Genomic DNA, 15241 nt, shown 5'->3' with positions numbered 1-15241 from the left:
AAAATGTCAGTCTTTACTCACCATAGTCCAGCTCAGAGGGAGGCCATCGAGTACTGGTCCAGAAGTAAGGAGTCTGAAAAAGACAACCTTTGCAAGTCAGTCCTCGTCCAAATGAATCCATGCCGATGGAGGGGATGAGGAATAAAACATACCTGGAAACGGTAGGGCGATTCATCAGGACGTAGCACAAGCAATCGGGGCTCCTTGAGAGGGTAAATATAGCCAAACCTCACCAGCATGCCTCCAAGATGCAGAGCCTCTGGAGGAGTCACAAACCCTTCACTTTAGTCACTAATCCCTCAGATGATTTGGATTATTGTATGTGCTCAATACAAGTACAGCATCTGAATAAACTTCTCAAGCATGAGCAGATTTTTTTGACACTGTGGAAAACATTGGGCTCGATTAACCTTCCATGCTTGTTTCAGGGATGTGGGAGGAAGCCAGAGTACCCGTAGAAAACCCACTCAACCATAGAAATTGCAATTTCCATGCAGGAAGGTCGGAACCAAGTTTTTAACCTAGGACCTCAGGACTGGTACTGTGGACAATCTGCTCTCAACCCCTCTCCCTCTTAGACCGTTAAATTAAAGTTCCACTGTACATTATTTTTACTTTATTCTTACTACTACTACTACTACTAAAAATAACAATAACCTATGCAATGTCATTTAATCAGTCCCCGATGTATTTTTCCTTCCTACAAGAGGCCAACGCACCGCATTTCTTTCCAGCCTCTAATTGAGTTGAGCAACCGTAAAGATTCCCCAAGGGTGAAAAGTCTCCACATGGGATCTGAATCAAGTCAGGTCACCCGGTGAGTTAATCAAACTTGTAATCTCTGGGGTGCGCATTCCTGCTTATTGGAAACAACAACCTCACGACACACAAAAGTGACTTCTCCCACTCAGCTGGAGAGGACGAGCACCGTATCCAGGCAACACACACAACAACGCATCAGCAGTACAAAACAGTCAACCTCTGCTCTTTGGAGGGGATCGGGACCGAGCCCTGCCTACCCGACAAGTATTTTTATTTATTTATTTATTTTTTAATAAGACTGCCTATAGGCTATGGCTTGCCAAAATAAAGTGTTTAAAATACTGTAGACAGCATGGCGCTTTATATCAGACATGGCACAAAAACAGTGAATAGGTGAGTTGTTTTTTGTTTTTTGTTTTTTTTTTAGTCAAATAACTGAGTACAGGTTGCCCCCCAAAAAAATCTTTGAATTAACTGTCAATACCACTCTGAGGTTCTGATGAGCTCCTCACCTTCCTCGCCTATGTTGTATTTGTGGATGAGCCACTCGATGATGTCACGGCCTGCAAAGTCACGAGACAGGAGGGAAAGAAGAGAGGGAATAAGAGGACAAAGCTCCTCGCCTGCTCTTCGCAAAGCACACGGTTCTCCAAAATTCACGGCTGCATTATGCATGAGCAGCGGGACCAACACGCTGCAGCGGGCATTTCCAAGCACACGCACGCACGCACACCTGTCATGGCGTGTGGGATGACCGTTATAAGGAGCCTCTGGTTCCTCATCTTCACGCCCATGTCCGGGTCCTGCATGGCCACAATCACCTTCTCCATCTGGAAGTTAAGGCGCACACATGCGTGCAAGTCAAACACACCATGCGGGACGTAATAAATAGAGAGCTATGCGGGTGAAATATTCCATCCCTATATGACTTGTTTTCATCCAAGCAGGTTTTTAATTGCACTGGGGTCAGACCGGGTGACATTCAGTATCATCCCGGGGGTCATGTCATCACTTGTTAATACAGTGCAGTGGAATACGGCAATCAGATCATGACTTTAGGTGTAGAAGAAAGCAAATATCCATTAGATGACGTTTGAGCATAGCAGTAACATGGCCTGTTTCCTTTTTTTGTCCACGATGTTATAAAATTGCCATGTATTGCTGTCAATCACAGTGGATGTCTGCAGCAGAATTACTGGCCACACACGTCGGGGATCGCTGCAGGGTCTCCACAATAAACACTAGAACAGTGGAATCCATCCGGTCAGTCTAATGATTTGCATCCATTAAGCATTAGTTGATGCCATCTGGTGACCTCCTCAGACCTCACTGGGCTTAAATCATCCGATTCAAACACTCACTCTGAGCAAAAGCTGATATTTCTATCTGAACTTACTCATGGGATGCACAATTTGTATTTAAATGATTCATTTCACTGTATAGTTTTGTGGTATTTTATGTACAGTGCATGGCTTATAAAACTGCATTATTTTCACCTTTTTGCAGCAAAACCCTATTAATATCAAGCGAATTACCTTTTTTTTTAAATGTGTTAAAACATCCTTTCCAGTTTTTTAAAATAGCAACCAACTGTTATTGTATGGTTTTCAATTAACCTATTACATAAGACAAATGTGTGTGTACTATCATAAGAAAACTTTCTTTTAAAAAAAAATCTTAATTGAAATGTAAAGATTAAAATCACCCTACTGGATCACTGTCAAATTGTATTAGATTTGCTCAAGTACCAGTTTCACCTTATACTTAACATTGAAAATCACATGAAATCAAAATTATAATTTCATTAATTTAACTCATCATAATTTCTATGATCATTTCTATGATTCTGTGTATTGTTCAAAGACATTTTGTTGTCGTGCATCTGGATATTGTGCACTGATTTTTCAGGTGACAGTCTAGAGAACTCTTGACTACTCTTCCTGCTAACAGACAATAAATCCTGGAATAAAAAAAAGGTCATTCGTACCTTTCGGAAACATGCCATTTGTTCCCGGTGGCAGCCTCCTCTAGCCAGGGTGCTGATGGTCATCTTGCGTGCACTTTGGGGTAGCTCCACTTAGTCCATGGGACGGCATCAAGTGCGAGAGAGTTAAGTGATGGCGGCGCGAACGCGCAGAGAAGCGTGCACGTTTTTTTCTCTTTGCCATCACGCGCACCCCAGTGGCGATAAAAGCGGATTAGAGGATGCCGGCAAAGTGATTTGAATAGATAAAATGTTCGATACAAGAGAGGGAGAAAATAACGGGACGTGTTTTCATACAGTACATTTTAGTTTTATTGGCAACCTAACACAACACCCCCCGCCCCTCCCCCCAAAAAATTCTAGTTCCTATGGTTTTGTTATTATAATGTAATCAATCAATAAACAGACTAAAACTACTAGTACCACCACTACTAAATACAGTACAACAATTATAATATTGTTGTCATTATTTCTATTTGTAATGATAAATAATTAATAATAACCAACTCTACTGTACTCCCATTTCGGGCTGATTACACAACGAACCTTGCCGCTGCTCCATGCCCGGTGTGGGGAAAGCAACTGTTTTGTTCCACAGACGCTTCCGTAGAATACTAGGAAGTTGCTTCGGCGATGTTGAGAGGCCATTCACTCGTATCATCATCAGTCTATAATTTAATCCGTATTGTGAATTTCACCCGAGGTGAGATCTTATTTCAATTCACTTGATATATCTTTTACTGCTCTATCAGTAATTAATGCGCAAGTGTTTTTTTTGTGTAATGGACAACGTTGACGTTAGCTTGATTTGCTAACATTAGCCGAAGCAGGATGACCGACTCTCTGGGACTCACTTAGAAAGTGTTAATACCAAACGAAGTTTTAAACCTAAATACTTGAATGTGAGCATCTGGATTTATTCGTTCGTCATATTGGGAAGAATGCATTCTCCAAGAGTGCGTACTGGATTCTGGGTTGTTATTGCCGTTAATCCCCAATGTCACTCAGTACATGATGGACACATCAGACTTGAAATTTCAACAACAATGGATGACAATACATGGGCTCAAATTACAAGATAAGCTCACGTTGACCATGATCATTCTCAAATATCGACTAGCTGCTACCATGTATGGAAATAACATGAATAACAAAGCCATACTGGTTCTTTCTACTGGAGCGAGAAGTTTGTAAAATTCAATTTATGGGTCCATCAGGTAGAGATGGGGGACATACGTCAGTCCTTGTTGCCTCGTGATGTGCTGAGTGCCGCCAAGGAGCTGCTGTACCACTTGGACATCTACATCAGTAACCTGGTGCAATCGGGTAGGCAGCCTCCCCAAGTAGACACGAAGACCTTGGAGCTGGTTGAGGAATTCATTCTGCATGCACCAAAGGACAGAAGCGCACTGACCAGGGTAAGGCACGAGGCGAAAACAGTCCACGCACCACGTTGATATCAAAACAGGAAGCTGATACACATGTTATTTTCTCTCAGAGAATGAGTGCACTTCAGGAGCTTCAGCTTCTGGAGATAATGTGCAGCTTGCTGTCGGCAGAGTTCCCATCTTAGAATGTGCCGCGTTCTGGCTGCAGGTCAGCATTCTAGCGCTAAAACACACTTGCTGAGCTGAGACTCTCTGTGCGTATTTTTTCTTACTGCTGCATCTCTATCTGTGTATGTCTGCCAGAGGACCCATCGCGCGTACTGCGTGCGCCTGGCACAGGTAAGACTTTCGGGCTGAAAATAGTGTTGCGACTTAGTGTGATTTCAAGAAAGCTAAATGAAGGTTCGGTCTTCTGCTGAAAGTCTCCCACGGATTGCCCCTTTTTTTCGTAGGCATCAAATGAACACATACTCGAAGGTGTATACGTCTTGTCACGTACTGCTAGGCAAGCTGGTCTCCATGGCAGTTGCTGTCGGCAGAGTTCCCATCTTAGAATGTGCCGCATTCTGGCTGCAGGTCAGCATTTTAGCGCTAAAACACGCTTGCTGAGCTGAGACTCTTTGTGCATATTTTTTCTTACTGCTGCATCTCTGTCATTTTAGTTTTATTGGCAACCTAACACAACAAACCCCGCCCCTCCCCCCAAAAAATTCTAGTTCCTATGGTTTTGTTATTATAATGTAATCAATCAATAAACAGACTAAAACTACTAGTACCACCACTACTAAATACAGTACAACAATTATAATATTGTTGTCATTATTTCTATTTGTAATGATAAATAATTAATAATAACCAACTCTACTGTACTCCCATTTCGGGCTGATTACACAACGAACCTTGCCGCTGCTCCATGCCCGGTGTGGGGAAAGCAACTGTTTTGTTCCACAGACGCTTCCGTAGAATACTAGGAAGTTGCTTCGGCGATGTTGAGAGGCCATTCACTCGTATCATCATCAGTCTATAATTTAATCCGTATTGTGAATTTCACCCGAGGTGAGATCTTATTTCAATTCACTTGATATATCTTTTACTGCTCTATCAGTAATTAATGCGCAAGTGTTTTTTTTGTGTAATGGACAACGTTGACGTTAGCTTGATTTGCTAACATTAGCCGAAGCAGGATGACCGACTCTCTGGGACTCACTTAGAAAGTGTTAATACCAAACGAAGTTTTAAACCTAAATACTTGAATGTGAGCATCTGGATTTATTCGTTCGTCATATTGGGAAGAATGCATTCTCCAAGAGTGCGTACTGGATTCTGGGTTGTTATTGCCGTTAATCCCCAATGTCACTCAGTACATGATTGACACATCAGACTTGAAATTTCAACAACAATGGATAACAATGCATAGGCTCCAATTACAAGATAAGCTCACGCTGACCATGATCATTCTCAAATATCGACTAGCTGCTACCATGTATGGAAATAACATGAATAACAAAGCCATACTGGTTCTTTCTACTGGAGCGAGAAGTTTGTAAAATTCTTTTTGTGGGTCCATCAGGTAGAGATGGGGGACATACGTCAGTCCTTGTTGCCTCGTGATGTGCTGAGTGCCGCCAAGGAGCTGCTGTACCACTTGGACATCTACATCAGTAACCTGGTGCAATCGGGTAGGCAGCCTCCCCAAGTAGACACGAAGACCTTGGAGCTGGTTGAGGAATTCATTCTGCATGCACCAAAGGACAGAAGCGCACTGACCAGGGTAAGGCACGAGGCGAAAACAGTCCACGCACCACGTTGATATCAAAACTGGAAGCTGATACACATGTGATTTTCTCTCAGAGAATGAGTGCGCTTCAGGAGCTTCAGCTTCTGGAGATAATGTGCAGCTGTTTCCAGGAGCAGAGCCGTGATACTGTTCGTCAGCTCATGTTCTCCGCCCTCTTCAGCCTCCAAGGGAACCAGGCAGATGACAGCCGCATGGGACTGCTAGGCAAGCTGGTCTCCATGGCAGTTGCTGTCGGCAGAGTTCCCATCTTAGAATGTGCCGCATTCTGGCTGCAGGTCAGCATTTTAGCGCTAAAACACGCTTGCTGAGCTGAGACTCTTTGTGCATATTTTTTCTTACTGCTGCATCTCTGTCTCTGTGTATGTCTGCCAGAGGACCCATCGCGCGTACTGTGTGCGCCTGGCACAGGTGCTGGTGGATGACTACTGCAGTATGATGCCAGGTTCCGTGCCCACCCTACAGAATATCCACAGTGCCAGTCCACGCTTCTGCTGCCAGTTCATCACTGCTGTTACCACCCTCTATGACTTCACATCAGGTTTGGGCATTGAAAAAATGCTTAACAAAATATCAAAATATTTCCTATATGTCAGGGTGAGGAGGGGGGTGGCTTTTAAAAATATCTCAAAGTTGATGATGATAATGCATTCAATGAAGTGATTTCTACAATGATTCATTGATGAACACTGTCGACATATTCATGGATGAAATCCGATGACATCCACGAATCTGTCTGCCTGCACCCGAATCAAATGCACCAAAATGGCAGTGCACGACCTGCGCCACAACTTAGATCTGCTTTTAGCTGGTCTAAAAAATTGCCTCCTTTCCGCCTCCAGCTTGTCAGGTGCGCCGGGGGTATGCAAAAGAAAATTCACCGAACACCTTACGTGGCGTGCCACATGCACTGTCTATGAAAATAAAGCCCGAAAATAATTTATTTGTCTTGAATAGAGGCGTCAAGAAAAACAAAACAAATGTTTGATTTAAAAGATGTGAGTGCATCACATAGAATCTTTTCACTTGAAAATGTACCATTCTAGTATCATATCACAGCCTATGTTTCCAGATACGTATCGACCCCTAGAATTGAATCTCAAGTCCCTCTTTTAAACTACGCCAATTTGTGTTCTGCTCTTTGTCCTTCAGAGGAGCTCATTCCTCCTCTAGAGCTCCTCCAGATGATTGTGTCATGGATCCAAGATGACCCCCGCATCGTTCTGGTCACCTTCCTGAACACGCCCCTATCTGGCAGCCAACCAGTCAGCTCACTTGATCTTACACCTCTCGGTGGGCTGGTGCGCTGGTGCGTCAAAGCCCCGCTGGGATACAGGAGGGACAAGAAGCAGGCGTCCGTACACTGCAGCTCGGAGATTGAGCAGGAAGTGTCGGGCCTTTTCTCGGCACTCCATCTGAGTGTCCTTCAGGTCAGTGTCTTCTCATTTGTTGTGTGTACATCCATGCATGCGTGATGTCATCCTTTTTTAAAATTTTTTATTAGGTCTTTATGCTCCTGCCAAACCTGCTCAAGGAGAAAGGCATTTTCGGTCGCTTGGCGCTCCTGCAGATGGACTCCTTGGCCTCTCTGACCTCTGACCTTTCTCGGCAATTGGACCAGGCCGACAAACACACGCAAATCTCCACCGCTGACATACATGTGCTCACGCAGCTGGCTCTGGACAGGCTGGCTCAGGCCCTGCAAGTCGCCATGGCCAATGGAGCTTTGCTCTGCTCCAGAGGTGCGTGCGTGTATCCGTCATCAGACAGTGGGACAAGAAAGACTTTAGGGGTGCAAATACTGTTGAGACTTAGTGTGATTTCAAGAAAGCTAAATGAAGGTTCGGTCTTCTGCTGAAAGTCTCCCACGGATTGCCCCTTTTTTTCGTAGGAATCAAATGAACACATACTCCACGGTGTATACGTCTTCTCACTCGTTTCTGATGTGCTGTTGTCTTGTTCTCACAGAGGACCTGAGAGCCATCTGTTCACGCCTGCCACACAACAAGTAAGAAAACCATTTGCGCCGCATGTTTGTGTGCAACTCGACGTTTTCTTGACAAGCAGTGTATCACAGTCCCGGATTCACGTTCTTCCAAATTTCGCAGTTGGCTCTGGACAGGCTGGCTCAGGCCCTGCAAGTCGCCATGGCCAATGGAGCTTTGCTCTGCTCCAGAGGTGCGTGCGTGTATCCGTCCGTCATCAGAGAAAACAGTGGGATAAGAAAGACTTTCGGGCTGAAAATAGTGTTGCGACTTAGTGTGATTTCAAGAAAGCTAAATGAAGGTTCGGTCTTCTGCTGAAAGTCTCCCACGGATTGCCCCTTTTTTTCGTAGGCATCAAATGAACACATACTCCACGGTGTATACGTCTTCTCACTCGTTTCTGATGTGCTGTTGTCTTGTTCTCACAGAGGACCTGAGAGCCATCTGTTCACGCCTGCCACACAACAAGTAAGAAAACCATTTGCGCCGCATGTTTGTGTGCAACTCGACGTTTTCTTGACAAGCAGTGTATCACAGTCCCGGATTCACGTTCTTCCAAATTTTGCATCTCAACAACAATTCTCCCGTGGACAAACACAAATGTTGAATGCTGCATGATTCTTTGATTTGTCCGGATTTCCACTATAAAATTTCAAAAAATAATTTCAAATGTAGTTTATAAAATAATACATTTTGTTTATAAAATGAGATAATTAGACTCCACCCCGTAACAAGAATAAACATACGTGACCGGTAAGTGTACAAAAACGTTCTACTAACAGATGGCCTCTCACTCATCAGAAGTTCTGATTTTTACCTCAACAGCCATTTCTAACCCAATTTCTGTACCGCCACTGGATATCCATCTCAGATTCACAAACAAAAACCAGTTGGAAGTCTGTCACAAAGACTTTTGCCTTAGCGGCAATTTCTAACACTAATTTCAACTTTGTGTACAACTTGACGTTTTCTTGACAAGCAGTGTATCACAGTCCCGGATTCACGTTCCTCCAAATTTTGCATCTCAACAACAATTCTCCCGTGGACAAACACAAATGTTGAATGCTGCATGAAGTGCATTCTTTGATTTGTCCGGATTTCCAATTCATGTTTCCGCGATCAAATTTCAAAAAATAATTTGAAATGTAGTTCATAAAATAATACAACATTTTGTTTGAAAAATGAGATAATTAGACTCCACCCCCTAACAAGAATAAACATACGTGACCGGTAAGTGTACAAAAACGTTCTACTAACAGATGGCCTCTCACTCATCAGAAGTTCTGATTTTTACCTCAACAGCCATTTCTAACCCAATTTCTGTACCGCCACTGGATATCCATCTCAGATTTACAAACAAAAACCAATTGGAAGTCTGTCACAAAGACTTTTGCCTTAGTGGCAATTTCTAACACTAATTTTAACACATGTCTGTCCAATAAATATTTTTGTACCTCTCCTCTTACTCCACTTTAGCCGTTTTTGCTTTACTCCCGCCACTAGTGGTCACTGTTGTTTTATTTCTAGCTGGAACGGCGCCTCTTGACGGGCACATGACAAATGCATTAGGTTATGCAGTTTTGTCGTCTTTCCTCGCAGTATCGTGACATCGAATTGAAGAATTCTAAACAAAGGTTTATTTTGGTAATAAATGCTCGTTTTTGAGAGGTATTCATTTAACAGTATGCTGTAAGCAGAACACCTAGCACCGAAAACTATCAGTGCCGTATGCGTATTCGTCATAAACCGGGCTTTCTAATTGTAAAAAATATATTTATTTTGTGGGTATAATTGTGCAAATATACGCAATTTGCTGTGTAGTTTTTTAAAGATGCATTTAATGTCTTGTCTTTGATCGCAAACGTGCAGAAGTCGACAACGGATTTTCTTCTTGTCGCCGTAAAACAAATTGAGCAGCGCGAGCTACCACTAGTGGTCACTGTTGTTTTATTTCTAGCTGGAACACTGCCTCTTGTTCTCCAGACATGGACAAGACGGGCACATGAGTCATGACCAATGCATTAGGTTATGCAGTTTTGTCGTCTTTCCTCGCAGTATCGTGACATCGAATTGAAGAATTATAAACAAAGGTTTATTTTGGTAATACTGTAAATGCTCGTTTTTGAGAGGTATTCATTTAACAGTATGCTGTAGCAGAACACCTAGCGCCGAAAACTATCAGTGCTGTATACGTATTCGTCATAAACCGGGCTTTCTAATTGTAAGAAATATATTTATTTTGGGGGTATAATTGTGCAAATATACGCAATTTGCTGTGTAGTTTTTTAAAGATGCATTTAATATCTTGTCTTCGATCGCAAATATGCAGAAGTCCACAATGGATTTTCTTTTTGTCGACGTAAAACAAATTGAGCAGCGCTAGCTATGAGCCCACTAACTCACAAGAGCGAGAGAGTGGTTATTTATTAATTAATTGAGATATTTATTTTTGAAAGTAGAAAGGGGCAAAGTCCTTTAGTAGGTCAGAACATAAGCGGGAGCAGTCCAGCCCCTCATCAATGGGCCTGATTGCATAACCAAAGATGTCACAAGTATCTTGGCGCTATGCCACGCGCATATGTCTGGGCTCTGTTTTGAGGCAGATAGCTAATCATTAACCTTCAGCGCACCCAGAAAAGACGACCAAACCCCTGGCACCCCAAGCCGCCTCACCCAGGAGAGTTGCATCAGCCGTTGTAGGTCTTCAAAGCTAATGAAGTGCTCTGACGCTGACTTCAACACATGACAATGGAGAGGAGTCGTCAACTGTTTCCTCCCCTCACCGGCAGTGCAGATGATTAGCATTCATCTATAGCTTCACTCTAGTCATACACACAAACGTATATGTGCCGTTTATACTTTATATGTATTTACGTACATATGTGAATAATTGCTGATGCTCTTTATTCTGGTGTACCGCAACTTAAAATAGCAGAGAAAATTTCATTTAATTTAGGACGTCAGTTTCACTAAGTGAAACTCGTACGGGTTCATTTCAGAAGACCAATTCCGAAATTTTTTCTTAAAAAAAATTGGGATGACGTAATTCTTCAAATGGATTGACAAGGGAAATTTCAGGTTTCGTTTGCGGTAGGCTGTGATCATCGAAAGCATATCACCTAAGTCGTGACGTGTGTCGCCTGTGTGAAGTGAATTAATGTGACGAGTTTCGCTTTGGTGTATATTTTTGATTGGCCTAACTTGTCCCACGACAGACTTTGAGAATCAACGTGTTGAACAAATGCAGGTTTCCATCCGTAACTTCAAATAGTCACTTGTTGGATCTTGTCTCAACTGTCACATCGTGAACTGTTAGATTGTCATGACTCGAGGGCGGGGAAGTGATAAGGCGGCGTTCTTCTGGGATAATGACACACATGTGGGGGAGGTGACACAAAAAGATACCATTCAAAAGAAATATGTGAATAATTGCTGATGCTCTTTATTCTGGTGTATCGCAACTTAAAATAGCAGAGAAAAATTCATTTAATTTAGGACGTCAGTTTCACTCAGTGAAACTCGTACGGGTTCATTTCAGAAGAACAATTCCGAAATTTTTTCTTAAAAAAAATTGGGATGACGTAATTCTTCAAATGGATTGACAAGGGAAATTTCAGGTTTCGTTTGCGGTAGGCTGTGATCATTGAAAGCATATCACCTAAGTCGTGACATGTGTCGCCTATATGAAGTGAAGTAATGTGACGAGTTTCGCTTTGGTGTATATTTTTGATTGGCCTAACTTGTCCCACGACAGACTTTGAGAATCAACGTGTTGAACAAATGCAGGTTTCCATCCGTAACTTCAAATAGTCACTTGTTGGATCTTGTCTCAACTGTCACATCGTGAACTGTTAGATTGTCATGACTCGAGGGCGGGGAAGTGATAAGGCGGCGTTCTTCTGGGATAATGACACACGTGGGGGAGGTGACACAAAAAGATACGATTCAAAAGAAAAAGGCGGGCTTGAAAGGAATAGCTTCATTTTTGGGGTGTGATAGTGTCGTTGCTGTTTAGCTGTTTTCCTTGAAATGCACAAAGATTGAAAGGCAAATCAAAGTTAGCTTTTTTTTTAAACTATCTGATATTCCCAAACATGATATCAGCATGCCTGATACTTGATGTGCCTTGATCTATCCTCCACATGGAGAGTAAAATCAGCCATTTGTGTGTGTGTGTGCGTGTGTCAGGTGAAATCTTAGTCCAATTCCTCCCTTTGCAGGTGTGTGACAGTTGTGTGTGACTGGCCCTATCAGCAGCTGCAGAATCTCCACTTCCTGCGGGAGAATGACATTGCACTGTGAACAACGCATTCCGCCAAACCAGATAAGGCCATCTTAAAATGCAGATGAAATTCCACCTGTGAAAGCAGGTTACAGGAGTACTGTGATAGAGCTGTCTTTTTTTTATTTTTTTTATTTTTACATTTGGCTAAATTGGTATGATCTCAAGTCCACATGCTGTCTCAGTTCCAACCGAGCAATCGTAACCAAACAAAAAGCAACAAGAAATTGTGGTTTCTATTGTTGTTGGGGGTGGGGGTGTAACGTAGGCAAACAAAATAATGATATCCTTCAAGGCTTTTGGTCACCCTTAGGAAAATACCAAATATTAAACTAAAAACTGATCTGACAATTGTTTTGTCCCCATCGGTGAAGTGTATGCCTCATGTAGGAAAACATACCTACAAAATGTTTGTTTGCATTAAAAATACACAGATGTATAAGAAAAAATTTTTTTTTTTTTTTTTTTTTTTTTTTTTGCCCAATGTTTTTCAAGGCTACATCACACAGAAACCAAAATAAGTGATGAATTCATAAGCAAACCAAAGCTAAACTCAAATTGTTTGCGAGCGAGACAACAGACGCTGCGACGCTTCTGCCGCTGTTTGCCACTCTACTGAATTTCCACACTGCCGTGATGCTTCCCAACGCACGTGAGAAACACTTAGCTGCGCCCGTTAACCTCTTCACGTGTGAGCGGGTTAACAATTCACTTACACGATGGCAAATAAAAGGTTTTACCGAATGTTTGAAGCAGAAGCTCCGGATCGTCAGTAAAGATTACACCCAAGACATGTAAATTCTCTCTGACAGCTCCATGGCGGCTTCACATTCCAGGCCTACCATGTATGAAACTATAACGACACCCAATTTAAAGAATGCGGCTGAACTTTCCTTGTTCCAAATCAAGACGGTATCTCATGGGTGAAACAGTCCGTTTCAAACAGAGAACACAAATACATCTCAATCAAATATCCACTCTTTAGTTCTTGTGGGGAGATTCTTGATAGATTAAAAGTGCTGCAAATTACACTGCGGGCCAGAAAGCATTTGGAAAATTAAAGACTTGTTAGGATGTTTGCATTTTTGTGCCATCACCTTGGATAGGAGTTAGAACAAACAGGACGTGATTGAACCTTCATCTACAATTAATAAAAGCACGTTGATGTAAATACATGGTTTGCAACAATGCAAACCACTGGCATCATTCCAGAACACCCAAAGCCTGAAAATATCACCTCCAATGTTCTGTAATCAGATTCTTTGGACAGATGCGACCAATGCCAACTTCCTATCAAAAATGAGAGGGAGAAAGAAACACATTGTTGGCGCAAGCCTTTGTGGGACCCTCAGCAGAATTTGATTTTGTTCCCCTTGGAAAAAAAAAAAAAAAAAGTCTTTCATTGTCCAAATACTTATTCGACGCGTGAACTGTACTGCCCAGCCTGAAAAAGACGATTTCAAGTGACAACGGTGGGAAAATGAATCAAACCTGGGCCACAGACCACCCAGCTCGATTCTACAAAATACACCTAAGCGGCTTGGCACCAGCTGGAAACATCCAGTGCGACGATGGACCGCCCCCAAAGCTTTACTTTTCCCCCAAGTGTTTTGGTGAATTGTGGCGATGGCAAATACAAATACAAAATAGAGGATGTTACAAAAGTGTTTACAAGAATGAATTAATAATTTACCATCACTGGTGCCTGCATAGCCACTCCCCACCAAACATATCCAATCATAGTGATGACTGATTTGCCATCCCTGTCTGCAGAAACACAACCCTGACTCAGTATTGGTCCCTTTCTTTACTGCTGGCACACTGAATGTGTGTGTGTGTGTGTTTGTGTGTGTGTGTGTGTGTTGTTTTCCTAACAGACAGTCAAAACATTTGACTAGGTCACCAGAACATAGGTTCCTGTTTTCCAAACGTTATTTTTTAAGTGGCCTGTAAGAATCAACACACTCAATGTCTTGTTTCTTCCATTGAAAAAAATGAGAGAGAGCTCGACTTGGCTGGAAAAAAAAAGTCTACACCTCCGACTTAGTCAGCAACCCAAAGACCGCAATAAATATATCTTAACTTCCTCTTGTTCCGTCTCCTAAAGTTGATATTTTCACAGCTGTGGCAAAACTCAACTGCTCCGTGGATTCTGGCTTGCCCCGTATTATTTTGGTTCACCTTTGAAGGTGAAGCACAGTTTTGGTCATTTTAACCCATTCAAATGCATTCATTGGAATCAATCACCAAATTTTTGGACAGTAACATTTCACAAATGTTTGGAAGCATTACACCCTGTTTGGAAGAATGATATAACAATATAGCTGATTTTGACATGTTTAACCTTTTCAATATTATTTCGTTTTTAAAAGAGATTAATTATTTTTTTTCGAGGGCTTAAACATGCCCAAAAATCCACCGATTTTTGCAAGCATGTCTTCCAGTGGCTTCAGAACAAGACCCCCCCAAACTAGCACGACAAAATCTGAAGGAAGAGAGTCTGAGGAGATCACGACGTTAAAAAAGAATGAGCGCCGCAAGACTTTCACCAATTCACACCAAATTGTCTAACCATGCACAAAAAACTCTTGAGAGGACCCGTGTCTGACTTTGAACAGGAAGTTGGCCATTTGGGGTGAAAGGCCAAAGTTAAGGGGATTCCCACTTGGGCAAATCCTAATTGCAATTAAATTGGCTGTGTGAGGGCCAGTTCAATGCTGCTTCGAGCTTTAAAATGACACCGGTCAACAACAAATTTTAATCAGAGAGTGCTTTGTGTGTTATTGTTTCATGCAAGTCCCAACCATGTTACTGTGGCAAAAGTCAAGCAACTCAAGTCATCGGAATAGTGGAGTTGGGGCACTTTATTGAAAAGAAGACTTTTCACTGGACTTCCACTTTAAACTTATCGGTCCACTTATGACTTGCGCACGTGAAAACGCCTAAACTATACACATTCTATTGCATTTGGTATTTCCATAAGGCAAGCAGAAGGCTCTTGTAAAAGGTCGAAGTTGGGTCTCTCTCTCTCTCTCTCTCCCCCCC

General features: G+C 42.3%; 2 protein-coding genes and 1 long non-coding RNA gene across 5 annotated transcripts in view; 2 read left to right on the top strand and 1 right to left on the bottom strand.

The window, feature by feature from the left end:
* The window catches only part of rgs11 (regulator of G protein signaling 11), a 20872-nt gene extending 17911 nt beyond the window's left edge, over nt 1–2961 (bottom strand). Inside the window, exons 1-5 of the mRNA XM_019877869.1 lie at nt 2750–2961; nt 1496–1592; nt 1275–1325; nt 153–259; nt 22–73 (exon numbers count right to left, since the gene is read on the bottom strand). Of these exons, the coding sequence (XP_019733428.1) occupies nt 22–73; nt 153–259; nt 1275–1325; nt 1496–1592; nt 2750–2812 (370 nt within the window). The 5' untranslated portion in view covers nt 2813–2961. The remainder of the gene's footprint in view (nt 1–21; nt 74–152; nt 260–1274; nt 1326–1495; nt 1593–2749) is intronic.
* A 364-nt stretch (nt 2962–3325) lies between these two features.
* On the top strand, nt 3326–4293 carry LOC109520562 (uncharacterized). The gene is made up of 3 exons (XR_002169199.1): nt 3326–3449; nt 3964–4164; nt 4245–4293. It is a non-coding gene; the product is annotated as an uncharacterized LOC109520562 (long non-coding RNA).
* Nucleotides 4294–5066: 773 nt separating this feature from the next.
* LOC109520560 (uncharacterized protein C7orf26 homolog) lies at nt 5067–8525 on the top strand. 3 transcript variants are annotated; one of them, XM_019877873.1, is made up of 8 exons: nt 5067–5190; nt 5705–5905; nt 5986–6207; nt 6305–6470; nt 7082–7359; nt 7434–7615; nt 8052–8107; nt 8343–8525. In XM_019877873.1, exons 2-8 carry the CDS (start codon nt 5711–5713, stop codon nt 8384–8386), a joined length of 1143 nt encoding a protein of 380 aa, XP_019733432.1. In that variant the 5' UTR covers nt 5067–5190; nt 5705–5710; the 3' UTR covers nt 8387–8525. The 3 variants fall into 3 exon arrangements, with proteins under 3 accessions (XP_019733432.1, XP_019733433.1, XP_019733431.1); XM_019877874.1 differs by having other exon boundaries at nt 7434–7634; nt 8071–8107; XM_019877872.1 differs by lacking the exons at nt 8052–8107; nt 8343–8525 and adding an exon at nt 7898–7993 and having other exon boundaries at nt 7434–7671.
* Nucleotides 8526–15241: the final 6716 nt, after the last annotated feature.

Source organism: Hippocampus comes, unplaced genomic scaffold (assembly GCF_001891065.2).
Source record: "Hippocampus comes isolate QL1 unplaced genomic scaffold, H_comes_QL1_v1.1 scaffold317, whole genome shotgun sequence".
Classification (NCBI taxonomy): Eukaryota; Metazoa; Chordata; class Actinopteri; order Syngnathiformes; family Syngnathidae; genus Hippocampus; species Hippocampus comes.
Note: the sequence above shows the minus strand (reverse complement) of the source record. Positions and strands in the feature narration are given on the sequence as shown.